The sequence below is a fragment of the Mesocricetus auratus genome, unplaced genomic scaffold (assembly GCF_017639785.1).
Source record: "Mesocricetus auratus isolate SY011 unplaced genomic scaffold, BCM_Maur_2.0 Super-Scaffold_4256, whole genome shotgun sequence".
Lineage (NCBI taxonomy): Eukaryota > Metazoa > Chordata > Mammalia > Rodentia > Cricetidae > Mesocricetus > Mesocricetus auratus.
In genome coordinates this window covers 105,272,903-105,288,308 of record NW_024429182.1, presented here as the reverse complement: position 1 = coordinate 105,288,308, position 15,406 = coordinate 105,272,903, and the positions used below count along the sequence as shown (strand labels likewise).

General features: G+C 43.1%; 1 protein-coding gene across 1 annotated transcript; it reads left to right on the top strand.

Moving 5' to 3' along the window:
• Positions 1 to 6,423: 6,423 nt before the first annotated feature.
• Fam181b (family with sequence similarity 181 member B) lies at positions 6,424 to 8,319 on the top strand. Its single transcript, XM_005073938.4, has one exon. The coding sequence runs from the start codon at positions 6,596 to 6,598 to the stop codon at positions 7,862 to 7,864; it is 1,269 nt and encodes a 422-aa protein (XP_005073995.1). The 5' UTR covers positions 6,424 to 6,595; the 3' UTR covers positions 7,865 to 8,319.
• Positions 8,320 to 15,406: the final 7,087 nt, after the last annotated feature.

The following is a 15,406-nucleotide window of genomic DNA, read 5'->3' as shown; positions in this document are numbered from 1 at the left end:
CAGAAGCCGCACACACATCCCCACATATATCCCCCCACACGGGTGGGGGTGGGGGTATATCATACACACACACACACACACACACACACACACGTATATATGCTCTTCATTTCTAGCCATGGAATGCCCTGCACCACTTTGGGATTTTGACAGCGAGAAGGCCATCGGGGTTAGAGAGATGGCTCATAACTTAAGAGCACTTACTTTGCAGTCATGAGGTAAGCACTGGAGTCAGCACCCTGCTTAACAAGATGGGCATCTAGCAATCACCTTTAGCCCTGCAGGATCTAATGCCCCATTTCTGGCCTACATGTATGGACATGAACATATAACAACACACATGCACACATCATACACACACACACAATACAATATATTTTTTAATGAACACAAACAGATGAGTTTCCTAGACTTTGGACCTCTAAAACTGTGAGCCATACCAGAAGAGTAAGACTTTCCAGTAAAATAATCCTTTTTATAAAGTAGCTTAGGAACAAAGATGAACTAATATACAACTGCAAATGAGGATATAAGACACTTCTCCTGACATGAAGGTTGCTCTGTGATCCTGGTCAGTCAATTCTGTGGGCAACTGCTATTCCATTTCCATGCATTGTACTTGTCCCATTTAATATTTTTTGATATTAATTTATATCATTGCATCTATGCTTTGGACTTTTTAATAATAAATAATATTCCATTCCACTACACAAAATAATATCTAAAGTAACCCAACAACCATTCTTTGTTCACAAACTCCTCCATTGTCTCCCTACTGTTTATACAGTAAAGCCATGGATTTGTATTATAACATTCAAATACTCTACAATCCAGATATGACCTCTTGTCACTCGTACCAATGCAAACCACTCATACCAATGCAAACCACACAAGTGCCTAATTGTCCTTCAAATACACTTGTCTCCCTCCTCTGTGTAGTGTATTCTGAGAGGCTTTTTCCCTGTTGGAAATGTTCTTTGTCTATCTCACCCCCCACGTAGGCATTTTCAGCCTTCAGATCTGTATTTTTATTGTTATGAAGAGACACCATGACTATGGCAACTCTTATAAATGAAAACATTTAATTGAGGGGGTTGGCTTACAGTTTCATGGTGGGAGTATGGCAGCATGCAGGCAGATGTGGTGCTGGAGCTGAGAGTCCTACATCTTGACTCAGAGGCCGCAGGAAGCTGGCTGACTGTCACATTGAGTGAAGCTTGAGCAAAAGACATCAAAGCCCACCCCCAGAGTGACACACTTCCTCCAACAATAGTGCCACTCCATTTGGGGGCCATTTTCTTTCAAACCACCACATCGACATTGGCCATCTAGTTACTTCTTTCGCCTCACCTGACATTTCTCTGTATTACAGATGGTATCTTGTGATTTGAGAATGGGATGCTGTGGCCAGACTAGTGTCAGAACAGTGCTAAACTCTGAGTAAAGGATTAAAAATATGGATATTTCTTTTAATTTTTGAAATTATAATATCATCACATCATTTCCTCCTTTGTTTTTTCCTCCAAATGTACCCATATACCCCCTCATTTCTCTCTTTCAAATTCATAGTCTTTTTTATTAAATATTATATACATATACACATATGTATCTATACATATATTTTCACAAATACATAAATACAACCAGCTCAGTTTGTGTAATATAGCAGCTTGTAGAATGTTTTCAGCCTGACCATTAGGTATTGGATGGCCAGCTGCTATGCACTGGAGGACTTTAAGATAGAAAATTGAGAATTTAATTGTATTAACATTTGAGGTGATAAGCATTTGCCAAACAACTAGAGCTCAACATGAAGTAGGGCTTTGTGGCAATCAATAAAACTGACTTGGAAGTGTGAGCAGGGAAGGGTCATTTCTCAATTGCCGATTCTATATTTAGAGATCTGGTATCCATCTCTGACCATGTAGGGAATTTTTCCTCTGAGTTTTCAGAAACATATATGTACACAGAGATATATACAAATAAACTTACATACACATACATATATACACACATATGCACACACAATATCATATATTCTAAGGTTCACTCTTTTAACAATTTTCTATATTTGAAATTATTTTATTTTGAAATTTTATTTGACAAGTAATAGTTGAATATTATAAAGTACTAATGCTGTGTTTTGGTATAGGTAGGTGACAATATCAGAAATTTACTCATTTTTAAATACATAATGTTTTATTATTGACTATATCCATCGTGGTATAAAATAGATGTCAAGAATTTACTATTCCTGTTTGAGACTGTGTTTTTTTTTTATTTTGTAGCTTTTAAGGATGTGGCCATACTCTGCAGAACTCAGCAGGCCTAAAATTCATTTGTAGCAGCTGACTTCGAACTCAAGGTACTCTTTGTCTCAGCCTCACAAGTGCTGTGATTATAGGCATGCATCAGCATGCCCAACAGCTTGGTACATTTTAGTGAACGTTCCTGCCCCACAGCATATCCCTGTGGGGCTCTCAGTCACTACCATTCAACTGCATGAATATGAGTTTGATTATTTTTCTCTGGTAAGATTACATACAAATGAGATCAAGCTGGTCATGATGGTGTATGTTTATAAAAGAAAGCTTATAACCCACAAAACTGGAAGTTTGTGATATATATTAGTGGTAAGTGCTTGCCTAATGTATGTAAAGCTCCAGGTTTCAACCCTCAGCTCTGTAAAACCAAACCAAGTTATATGAAATGAGAAATGACATTAGATAGTATGTTCTATGCTTGACTTGTTTTACTAAGTACAGTGTTCTCCAGGCTCATTTATGGTTTTGTAAAGGATAGAATGCTACATTCTGAAGCTAAATAGCATTCAAATCTCTGTATATACACTCAGTGACAAGTAGAGAATGTGAGGCAGTTGACAAATCAACAACTCAGTTTTTTTTTTTTAACAAAGAACAAAATGGGGATGGTGGCTGCTCAAACCGGGAATGGTGGCTGCTAGTGATTAAAAGAGACTCACGAGATACACGAATTTCCTAGTTATTTCTTTATCAGAAGGACAGAAGCTAATGACCCATCTTTTAAATTAGTGCTAGCCTTAATCACTTGCTTAACCAATTAAAAACAATGATAGTGACATCCTGAGGATTCCAGGACTAGAAATTTGGAAGATGCCTCATGGAGGCTCTTTGAACATCTTCTCTGGGACCTCCTACGTCTCTTCCTAAGAAATTGGAATCGCCTTACATCAGAATGCTATAGACACCAGCATGTGTTGGTACAGGAGCCAACCTATGAAAGATGTATTGCATAATGATTAGATGGGAAAAGTAACACATCATATTTTTTAACTTGTATTTTGCATTTATTTGTGCAGATGTGTGCATGAATGTACATATGTATAGGCCATGGTATCTGTGCAGAGTTCACAAGACAATTTGTAAGAGCTGATGCTTTCCTTCTAGAGTGTGGGTCTTAGAGATGGTCCAGGCTTGGTGGCAAGAACTGTTATCCACAGAGCCATCTCCCTTTCCCAACATTTCATATTTTAAGCCAGAAGTTGAGATGTTGTTTTGGTAGAAGGTTTATGGGGCTGGGTGGCGTTGGATGAGAAGGTAAAAGACACATTGGGTGTGTGTGTGTGTGTGTGTGTGTGTGTGTGTGTGTGTGTGTGTGTGTATGGTGTGTATGTAACATTTGTAAGGTAACTTTGTATTAGAATGAAAATGATACTTTATAAATTGTGTGAGGAATTAAGTTGCCTTATTTGAGATCTCCCAACTAACCAGTGACAGGAAATTGGTTTGGGAAGAGAGAAAAAAAGATGCGTGATTATTTCTTTCATTATGAATGTGCATTCCTGACATCTCTGAGGACTAAGATTGTCCTGCAGGGAATATGATTAAAGTTAAAAAGAGAGAAAACAAAATAAGTAAGTCAGCTTTTGATCGTGCTGCTATATTTACCCACAGAAAGGAGGCAGCTCTCAGGTGGGCTTTTGTTCCAGTAATGTCCTGAAATCCTTGTGTAAAAGAACAATATGAAATCTCAATTCTCCCAAATGGTTTGGGGCGAGTTCAGCTCTTGAGCCCCTGGGGGGCTCCGTTCCCAAGGAGACTAATCCCACTTGCTCAGCATTAGGCATCACCAGGAGGAAAGAGCTCTCCATTGGAGATCTGCAGATCCCCTGGTGCAGGCTGGAGTTGAGTCCCTAGGCTCTATAGGAAGTGAAATGTATTGATGTCAAAGCCATCAAGTGAATACTTTCACTCAGGGTTTAGGAGGAGGGGCTGTAGGGTCTGGCAGGAGTGAGCCACTGGCTCAACTAAAATCAATTTTATCCTAGATAGCCCTCTTCCAAAAAAAGGGAAAACATGTAGGAGAAAAGCAACTGAGGCCACTGTCTGGATAATATAACTGGATAGTTTAAGCTCTTAGAACTTCCTCTGGTTTCAGGAATAGAATAATTCAAGCAAAAGTTATTCTCTATTGATTATTTTCCATAAACATCATTGCTTTCACTTACTCGTGGATCTGGGCTGTTCTCTCGGAGAGATAGTGCGTATTTGCTTGAAACACTGAGGAATATCATGTAAGTCTTTGCTCCAATACTACCCTATCTTTGTAAATAGCTTACCTTCTTTGGGCCACCTTGAGGGTCCTTTTATCCCATCAACTCTTGTGCCTTTAACTACTTCGGTTATATATTACAATGCCTTGCATGCACGACTGCTTTTCCATTAGAAAGAGCTGGCAGCATAGCTTCTTATCTCTGCATCCCCAGTATACACACAGTAGTAACTACAGTATATGCACAGCCTAGAGTGAGTGTCAATATTTTTCTGCCAAATGAATAAGTGACTGGATGGGCATAGATGTTAACATTGTGAATCATGAAAAGTTACAAGTATTTTACTTTTCTATATATATAGTTGTCAAAAATTTTTCACTCTATCGTCTTGTTGGTTTTTCATTGAGCAGTTCTCAGATTATTTCTATTTTGTAGGTTAGAGTCTGCAGGAGAAGTTTTGTACTGCCAGGTAATAAAGGCAAAATTCGACTCCAGTGGTAGCCTTTGGGTGGAATTTCAGCACTACTTCCACTATAGTCCACTGTCCTTTTAAAATTCCTATAATCCACTAGCACAGCTGCTTTCTTGCACTTGGAAATAGGCCCTTGGTTGGGGACAAAGGACAAATGATGCCGATTTTATAGTCTGCTAGGTTGGAGTAGAATGGGTTGGACATAGAAATCAAGAACACAGAGTTCACTGGGTCACAATTTTATGCCACATGAGGAAGTGAGAGAGCCTTCACCATACTAGAAGAGTAAGACTTTCCATTAAAATTTGCCTACTATGTCGTATAACCCTCTCAAAATCCATGAGAATAGTTATCCCTATTCCCATGTCTTAGATGAGGAATGGAAATGATTTGAAAAAATAATTTTGATGTGTAGAAATCCAACTGTCTAGAAATGAAGCATTTTTACAGATGAATCTTCATAGTCCATTTATTTTAAATATGATTGTGTTATTAGAAGTTTTGTTTCCTTCAGACTTTCAAGTGTAGAATCTTGTACAGTTGGGCTCTGGACATTTCTAATTAAGCTCTTGGCATCTCTCTTGGACTCTGGGTGTCTGACTGAACCTGAATGACAGGAATGATAATTGAGCCAACTTGGTTCAACTTTTCAGGTTTGAATACATGCATATTCTCATTGCTTAAATAAACCTGTCCTCTTTGGCAAGGGTGTATGAATACTCCAACATATTCTTGTTCATGCTGCAGAAAAAACGAGGCTTGAAATAAGACTTTGGAAGAGATGGTTTATACCTCCTTGGTGACCAATACCATGATAACTAAGAGAACTCTGTCATCTGCACAGGGCTTTCCTATGTCGGCATCAGGGCATCAGTTGATCCTCACAAAAACCTGTGCCTGAGAGGGCATGTCAAGGAGTGTAGCCATCTCCACTGCCTGCTTCTTTTATAATAATTGCTGTATGTCTCTAAACTTCTCAGAGATCCAGTTTCTTTTGTTGATTGGTGACAAAAACACGCAGTTCACGAGGCTGTTGGACAGGATTAAAAGTGATGAAGGACAGACAATGACTGGCGCAGGGTATCCATCGAGAAGTTGGAAGCTGGTGGATCTCACTGATTCCAGAGCAGGGATTGAAACCCGGGTTTGAGGACTCATGACTACTCTTCTTTAGGCACCCAGCCCAGGCCCAGGGTGTGGTTTTACATGGACTGAGCTGGGGTTTGAACACAGGCTTTCTCCTCACCGCTGGAGTTTGAGGCCAGTCAAAACAAAAGCCCCAGGGCACAGGGTAAAGAAAGGGTTAAGGCTTATGAAAGCTCGGAAAACAAGAAAAGCCCGAGTTCACCCCCCCCCCCACCCTCTACCCCGGCCCGCCCCCTAAGCCTGGCTAAGCAAGCCCCACCCCTCCGCTACCGGGGCGGTCGCCTCGCGCTCCCACCCTCCGCCTCAGCCTTACAAGATCTAATGAGCTCCCCCGGGAGGCTGAGCCGCGAGCCCCGGCCGGAGCGAGCAGAGAGCGCCGCGCCTGGGCGGGAGCGGGCCGGGAGCGGACGGGTCGTGCTACGGACTGCTCAGGAGCCGCGGCGATGGCGGTGCAGGCTGCGCTGCTCAGCTCGCACCCCTTCATACCCTTCGGTTTCGGAGGTTCCACGGACGGACTGGTGAGCGCCTTCGGAAGTTTGGACAAGGGCTGCTGTTTCGAGGACGATGAGAGCGGGGCGCCCGCGGGAGCGCTGCTGTCGGGATCCGAGGGCGGGGACTTACGCGAGGCCACCCGCGACCTGCTCAGCTTCATAGACTCGGCGTCCAGCAACATCAAGCTGGCGCTGGACAAGCCCGGCAAGTCCAAGCGGAAGGTTAACCACCGCAAGTACCTGCAGAAGCAGATCAAGCGCTGCAGTGGCCTCATGGGCACCGCGCCTCCGGGACCGCCATCCCCCAGCGCTGGGGACGCTCCAGCTAAAAGGCCGCCAGGTGCCCCGGGAGCCCCGACCGTGGCAGCCCCGGCGCATTGCAAGGCCACCCCGAGGAGGGAGGCGACGCAGGCTGCGGCTGCCGCCAGCCTGCAAAGCCGGAGTCTTGCTGCCCTTTTCGACTCTCTGCATCACGTTCCCGGGGTCGCAGAGCCGGCAGGCGGTGCGGTGGCCGTGCCGGTCCCGGGCCTCGGGGCAGCGGGGGCAGCGAGCGCTGCGGGCGACGGGGCCAGCACCGCGGGGAGCTCAGCGGCCCCTGGCACTAGGAAGGTCCCTCTGCGCGCCCGCAACCTGCCCCCGTCCTTCTTCACTGAGCCGTCTCGCGTGGGTGCCAGCGGCGGCTGCGGCTGTGGCCCCTCGAGCCAGGGCATGAGCCTGGGTGACCTAGAGAAAGGGGCGGAGGCCGTGGAGTTCTTTGAGTTGCTGGCGCCAGACTTCGGCGCTGGCAACGACACGGGCGTCTTGCTGGCCGCGGAGCCCCTGGACGCGTTTCCCACTGGAGTCCTAAGGGGACCCTTGGAGCTGGAGTCTGGCCCCTTTGAGCCGCCGGCGATGATGGGGAACCTACTATACCCCGAGCCCTGGAGCACCCCGAGCTGTCCCCAACCCAAGAAGCCTCCTCTGGCAGGCGTTCGCAGCGGTGTGACCTTGAACGAGCCTGTGCGCCTCCTGTACCCCACAACCTTGGACTCTCCAGGTGGGGAGGACACACCAGCCTTGGCCTCTTTCACCCCCTTCTTCCCAGATTGCGCGCTGCCGCCGCCTCATCAAGTGTCCTATGATTACAGTGCTGGCTACAGCCGCGCAGTTTACCCCAGCCTCTGGAGATCCGACGGGTTCTGGGAAGGGGCATCTGGGGAAGACGGGGCGCACCCAGACTGACTGCGAGGTACCCTTCGCTTCCCTTATGACTGCTGTGGGCTCCGTGCCACTGTGGGTCTCTCCTGAGTGGAGAGAAGATGTTAAAACTCCCGTGAAGACGAAATGGGATTAAAAGAAAAACAAACAAACCACAATTCACCTAATAAGAGAAACTCCAGAAAAAGAGATGAAGAGGAGTTGAGAGTTGTTTTAACCAGAGTGTGAGATTTTATTTTCTTTCTTCTAAGTGACCATTAGATTCTTACTTGGACCAGAAGATCCCCAAAAGCCCGAGACGGTTTGGGGAATAATAGGGTGGGATGATGGAAGGGTCAAGAACAAGACAGGGACTTTATAGCCAACTGTGTCATCTCAGCTCAGCCAAGGTCAGTGTGTTTAATGTCGTTACCCCTTTAAAGCAGTGCCCTGGTGTCTCCCCTTGAGTACATTATGAATTAAAGCCTTTATTGAAAGAATCGGAGCAGAGATATGTGGTCATTGAGTTGAGTGTTTTCTTAGTCTTACTTAGTGTTTTCACAGATCTCTCAGCTTTGCTAGGTGGAGGCTGTGGGTGGTGGCTGGTTTCTGGTAAGGCTTTATCCCAATGCTGGTCTCTCTTCCTTTTCCTTTTCTTGCAGGTTTTTAGGAGTAGGGTGGGGGGTGGGGGCTGATGGTGCCATTACAACTAGTTTTTCACTGTGCTGGCTATTGAACCAAAGGGTTCAAACAGGCTAAGCAAGGTGCTTATCCCCAAGTTGTGAGTTTGAGTTTCTTCTTTCATTCTTGAGATCCACCCACTCCCCTCAGGCTACACACGCTTTCCCTTTTCTTTCTGCTGTTACCTGCACAGGGCTTACCTCTCCCTCTTGCTCTAGCCTCTCATTGCTCTCTATTTCTGTTTGCTACCCTTGGTTCTCTTACTTCTCCAAGATAGAAAAAGACTTGGCAAGTCTAGAGGCTCGTTTTTTCCCCCCCCTTTACCAACCATTTTGGGAGGGGGGAGGGGAGACAGGTTATAGCCTCTTTGATTCTAAGTTTCCTTTTCACATCAGAGAATGACAACCTTTCTCTACTAACTTTGCAGCTGTTTGGGTGGCTCAGACGTGAAATACACAAAATGTCTTGAGACTGTTGCATTGCACGGGACTGAGGATATATATGTATCTCTGTAAGCATATCAGTGGCTTCTACACTGGAAACCTTTGGGCATGTTATTCTCACATTTTATTTGTTTGTTTGGTTTGGGACCTTAAGACAGCTAGCTGTACAACTTTACCAACTCGTTTCCATCCACATCCTTGCTCCCCAGCCCCTACCTCCTTGATCTTCCTTGCTCCTTGTCACTCATCATGATAGGGGGTGGTGGAGGGTACATTATTTCCAAAGGGAGATTTTCTATTCTCTTTATTAGACAATCGAATCTGACTGGGAATGGGGAGCGGCAGGGGTGGGGGTGGGGTGGGGTTGGGATGGAGACTCCCAGGGGGTAAAGAGTTCCAGGGAAAAAGTTTAACCAGTCCTGAATGTGGCTGAGAGGATTTACAACACCATCGGGATGATTGAGGTCAAGAGGAAGAAAGTGCCTGTGGGAAGGGAACAGCTGGAGGCAAGAGAGGAGGCTGCTGAGGACAGAATGGCAGGTAAGAATGCAAGAGGAGACCTGTGCCCCGAAATGGAGTGGGGGCCATCTACAGACTGACTGCTGCTTCCATGCAAGACAGCCAAGACTGTGAGAACAGTTACATGCGAGAAAGAAAAGTCAGTGCTGCTGCCAGGGATTAAAAATCCAGGGCCAGCACTGCTGTAGAGTTTGGAAAGGTGTATGAAGCAATGATGGGTAGGGCTCCAAACGCTGTTATCCAATCACTCTCCTCCGAGCAAAACTTTTCTTATGAAAGCTAAACTTCGCTAGGGATAGAGCAGTTGCCATGAAAAGAACCTTCCAATTCCAGAAACCTGGCTGCCGAATTCCTTCACAGGGCAGAAAAGGGATTCATTTCATGGTGTTAGCGCAGTACTCAACAGCCATTTAACTTCTCTATGTTGTTTTATGGTGAGAATAATCCAGGGAAGAATTTCAGTCAGACACTACCACCATGGCTGTTCATAAGGTTTGCAGCCACTGAGTCTCTTCTTACTTCTAGCCCCATTTAGAAAGAACAAGATATCTTTTGATCAGCCTCTTGTTTTCTATGCCTTCCCCATTCATGGTAATAATGCTGACACCGCATGTTTCTATGTGCCAAGTGTGGAGCAAAGCATCAGTTTACTGATTTTCTTTCCAGGGACAGTGGTGGTGGTGGTGGTGGTGGCAGGGAAGTTGCTTTTGAAAGCTGAAGTTCAGATGGTCAAAGTTCTAATTCACTGAAAGCAAGTGGTGGTCCACATCATGAGTACCTAGACACCAAGACCTGCCTGTCATCTGTGAGGTTTTGCTATGATTTGCACACACAGGTTTCCCAGCTCTGACACTAAACCAGTAGCAGAGGTTCCCAATCCTCAGTGCTGTTGAAAGTTTGGGTAACACAATTCCTTATGGCCAAATGTTCAGCAGCATGTCTGGGCTTGTCCATTAGATGCCAGTGGTACACTGCTTGTTGTGATAATGAAATCTATCCCCATTGTTACATGTACCCTCAGATGCAGAATTACTACCAGTTGAGAGCTATTTTGCTAGACAAATATAACCTCAGTGTCTGTGGGGAGTCCAGCACTTTCACTTGATTCTTATTTATTTGTTATCACATTTATTATCTAATTCTGAAAGAGGCTCAAATATAGGTGTTTTTTATTTTCTTCTTATTACTGGTAAATAATAAAGAAGGCTGAGGGAAGGGTTAAATCAGTTAACTTAGTTACAACTTATTATTGTTTATTTACCGGCCATGGTCCAGTTACTGTATTGAATTGTGGTTTCCCCACTGACAAACTAGAGAACAGTCTATTACAGAGGATTATTGTAAGAATATGTCATAAGGAGTTTATAAAGGCCCACCAAGAGGGAGGTGTCAGTATTTGATAGTCCAGGCTTGTGGTTATGTTAAACTGTCTTGTTTTCCAGACTTCTATGTGTACTGGACCCTGACATAGCCTCCCCCCACCCCATTTCCTCACCTCTGATTCCTTTTTCCTATGTTCCCTTCCAGTCTGAGTTTATCTAAATCTGCTATGACACACACTGTAGTACAGTAAGTGATACTCATAGTGTCCCTGCCAAAGGTGAACATGTGTCCTTTTAGTCATTTTCAAATCTGTATCTTATCTCTTGTGTAGCCACACAGTTATCCATAAAAATATTTTTAAGAGCAATGAAAGATATTTCTCAAGGAGTATAATGTAATTGTATGACTGGGAAAGCTTGAGACTCTATTTAGTTGGAAGTGATAAGTTTGTGTAGAACATATATTCTTTATTGCCTCTTCAGATGGTCATTCTTGATGTCTGGAATGAGTTCTTAGTGTCATCCTGCAACTTTGTAATGTCTCAACTCTTTGTCTGGCTTCATTCAAGCTGCCATATACCCGTTATCATACCACTGGATCCTGACATGGTAGAGACCCTGTGTTTCAGTCTCTTCTTTTCCCATATCCCTTTCATCTTCTCCCTGCAATTACCTAGCCTTCTGTCCCAGGATCCTGCCTGCTCTGCTCCAAGGGAAAACATCGCTCCATTTATTATTTGTATTCTGTATCATTGGCCTTTGTATGTCCTCATTTCCCCTCATATTCTGGAAATAAATTTTTAGTATAAGTTAAAAAATTACAAGAGGAGAGGAATACTTGAGTGAAAAATTTCAACTTTTGACCATTTCCCCTGTAAGTACCATTCTATTATCTCAAGAATCAAGTTTCTTGGGGAAGAGCCCACACCATTTGCCTCTACCCCAATTGGCCATTTGAACTTTTATTATTTTGAGTCTAGTGTGATCAACATTATAATTTCCCAGGGATGCCCAGGTTTAAGACTACAAGTTGTACATACCAAGAAATCCCTAAATCCATAGTATATTCTGCCTTTGTCCATCAATTCCTGGGAATTCATCCCAGCGAGGCCCCACCAGAATTCAATTTTTCTTGCCTTCTGTCCTACGTGTGAATAGAGGTGCTCCATTTTCCTTAAACAGCCACCATGTGATTGTGGAACCTCATTTCCCCTTCCTTAACTCTGGGCCCTTGTCTTCTCTCCTCACTGGAGTCCTTGCTTGCTGGTATTCTTCAGAGCTCCTTTGTCTGTTCTTTATTCTTTACACTCCTCGCATTCTTCCTGGGAGATGGTGGTTTTCCTCATACCTTCATCTATTCTGTATGTTCTGATGAGCACCACCCTGACTCAGATGTGCACTTATAGCTTCTTTCCTCCATATCAGACAATTAATACTCTCTAGACAGTATGTCTTAGGGACTCCGTAACTCCCCAAACTCTGTTTGAAATTGAACATATACTCAAACTGACTAGTCACAGTCAACTTAACCACACCATCTCCATCCATCCAAATGGCTACCGAGGCCTGCTAAGTTAATATAAATATTTTTGTGTGACATCTTGCTCAATATGCCCATATTCACATTTATATAAATTCATGTTTGTATATTCTCATACATAAGAATTGAAGTCTTACTAGGTCATTTCTCTGTTTCAATAAATGACTAAAAAACCAAAACAAACAAACAAACAAAAAACCAAAGTAAAGCTTATGCTCCTGCCAAGGAGTTCTAGGACACTGATATTTTCTTTTCCATTTATTCTTAAACATAGGTAGTGTTCATTAGACTAAAGTCACTACCTCCTTGGTCTTCTAGTAGCTAGGATGATTTAACAATAATTAATGGGTTGAATCTTCAGTTTGAAAGGTAGTGAATTAAATTCTAGTCTATTTCTGTTTTCTCCATTCTGGTACTGACGCTTCCTTAGTTTGAAGCCTCAGTACTTGTTACGTGGCCCACTCCATTGATCTCTCAATGACTTTCTTGTCTATGGTCTTGAAGTCCTCTTATTCATCCTCTCCATTCCTTGCTAAGATGAGACTTCAAAAAGCAACTCTGTTGTAACTACTATCTTTAAAATTCTTGAATGGTTTCCTTCGTGAACTTCAAAGTCTTTGCATGTAGGAGTAACTTCTGCCATCTTCTCTAGCCTCAATCATGACTCCCCTAAGATAACTTATGGTTAAGGGATTTTAATACTAATCACAGTTGCTCTACTGCTCCATATCCTTGATTTTACCAAACTGTATTAAGAATTTACTTCTGCCCCACTTAATCCTAGGATACACTCTTCTGATTTCTCTGCTTTCTTTTTAGCATCAGTGTCACCCTCTTGTAAAACATTTTCTGGGAGCTACTGAGCACTTGTTCTCAAATCTTTTATTAAATTCCAAGATTTTTTAGCAATTGATTAGACTTTTAAAAAATGATTGTCATTTCTCTGCCTTCTTTACTGGGAGCCTATGCAGTCTTACTGATTTTGGAATTGGACAGCAGCAATGCATGATAAATGATTTCTGAATGAATTTTATAATCATAAAAGAGACTTCCCACTCAGTCTCTCATTTGAGTATTACCCAAGCCTTGTAAAATGGTATTCATTGAGGACACATGCAAAGAGAAGTCCCCTTCTGTAGGAATTAACTTGTGGAAGGACTTGTGCCTGGATGTAACACCCTCATGAATAATTGTAGAGAACCCAAAGGCAAAGTTATTTTGCCTGGAACAGCACATTTATGGCAGGCAGAGAGAATATTGGTGATATGCTTCTAATTATTTGCCCTGTCTGTTTAGTGTGGCCAGAACTTCCCTCAGTGAGTTCACTAGATTAGAAGTTTTTTTTTCTTTCTATAAGAACTTTTATTTCTCATAAGTAAGTTTTGGTTAAGTTCAAAATAAGACCATTATGGTTCAATTTCTTTTTTTTTTTTTGCCCATGATGCAAAAATAACCATTTTTCTCAGGGAAGAAGCAGTAACGAAGAATTGTCAGGTCATGTTATGGGAAGTGCCCACGTACCACTTTTATCATGTCTTTGTGGCCACAGTTGCTGCTTGTGACATAAAAATCTGGGCACACTAGCTTGTATGTGTTTGAAGAATTACTTGAAAAGAATATGTTTTCTGATGAGGGAAACTGCCTGGGTGAAGAGTCATCCATGTAACATTAATTTAGTTGCATATTCAAAGGTGGTTTATAGAGCTTCTTGTGCCAGGCATGAAGCTGAATAGATGAGAATAATACAGTTCCTATGTGGGTATCTTGTAACTTACTGGGGCAGATGGGACTGAGACATAATTCTAGCACCAAATAATAGGTTTTGAAGGTAAGGCATAAATGAGATCCCAGGATCACCAGTCTGGATCACTCATTCTGGAAACCTCCCAAGAGTTATACCACCCCTTTTTCATTTTAAACATCTTTATTAAGTTGCGCACTGAGAGTAAGCACTGCTGAATGCTAGGGATATGATGATGGGAAAGGTGGATAAAGGAATGTACCTAGTGTGTGATGAAAGTGCAAGAGCACACATCCCATGGAGAAGAGAGTCACACATCCTACAGAGAAGAGAGGATGGGCATAGCTGTCATTTGCAGAGATTTGATGGCCCTTGGTCCAAATTGGCCAGTGTGAGGCAGAAACCACTTCTTGTTCATGTAAACAAGCCAGTTTTGCTTATTCAATGTGGCACTTGCCTTCTGATCATAAATTTAGCTTCATCTACTACTATCTTCCCAAGTTAATGCCTCTTTCCCATTTGGAATTTCTTTATGTAGTGAGTGACAGAATTCATCCAATGGTGGAAGATTGATTTGTGCTATCCAAAAAAGTCACAAAAAGTCCAACTTACAGGCCACAAGTAATTTTGCTAATATATGCAAACCAGAACTCAGGGAGCAGGCACTTAGGGCCAGAAATGTAATATATCTGTGAGAACAACTCCTCAAGTTGGGACATCAAAGACTGAGTTCCTTTTATGTTGAATTTGCTGCCTAAGTTTTATCAAATCTGTCTCAATATCTGTACCTTAATGTCTTTCCTTCTCCCAAGAATGTTCTAGAAACTTGTGGGAGTACATACTCTAAACACGTACATAATCCAAAGAAGGGAATCAGGGATTTCCATTTCGGGGGAGTCCAGAATTTGAGTGGTAAATGTGCTACCATAGCTGTTTGTCATGAAACACTGGATTGCAGAGATCATACACTATGAGCATGCATAGTCAATGAGATGAGTGGAAGGTAAGATTTCCCTAGCTACTGTTACAGAACTACAATGCAGCATTGCCAGCTTTGTGGCTTGAATAGAGCCTTTCTCCCTGAAGGTGCATAGAGGTCCTTGGTATCTGCCACAGGAGAGGTCTTCAGAATGAGTCAGAGTGGAGGAGGAAAGTTGTTTATTGATACACTTGCGGCAAGTGCAGGTATAAGGGAAGGAAGGTGCTGGCACGCCTCAGTAGTAGTTATGTATGTGGTCTGTTTCTTCAAGCTGCTTAATATGTGAGTTTAAATGGTAGGGAAAGTATCCCATGCCTGAAGAGACTCTTTCCGTACGGGTGTAGATTGGCAGTAAGCAGACA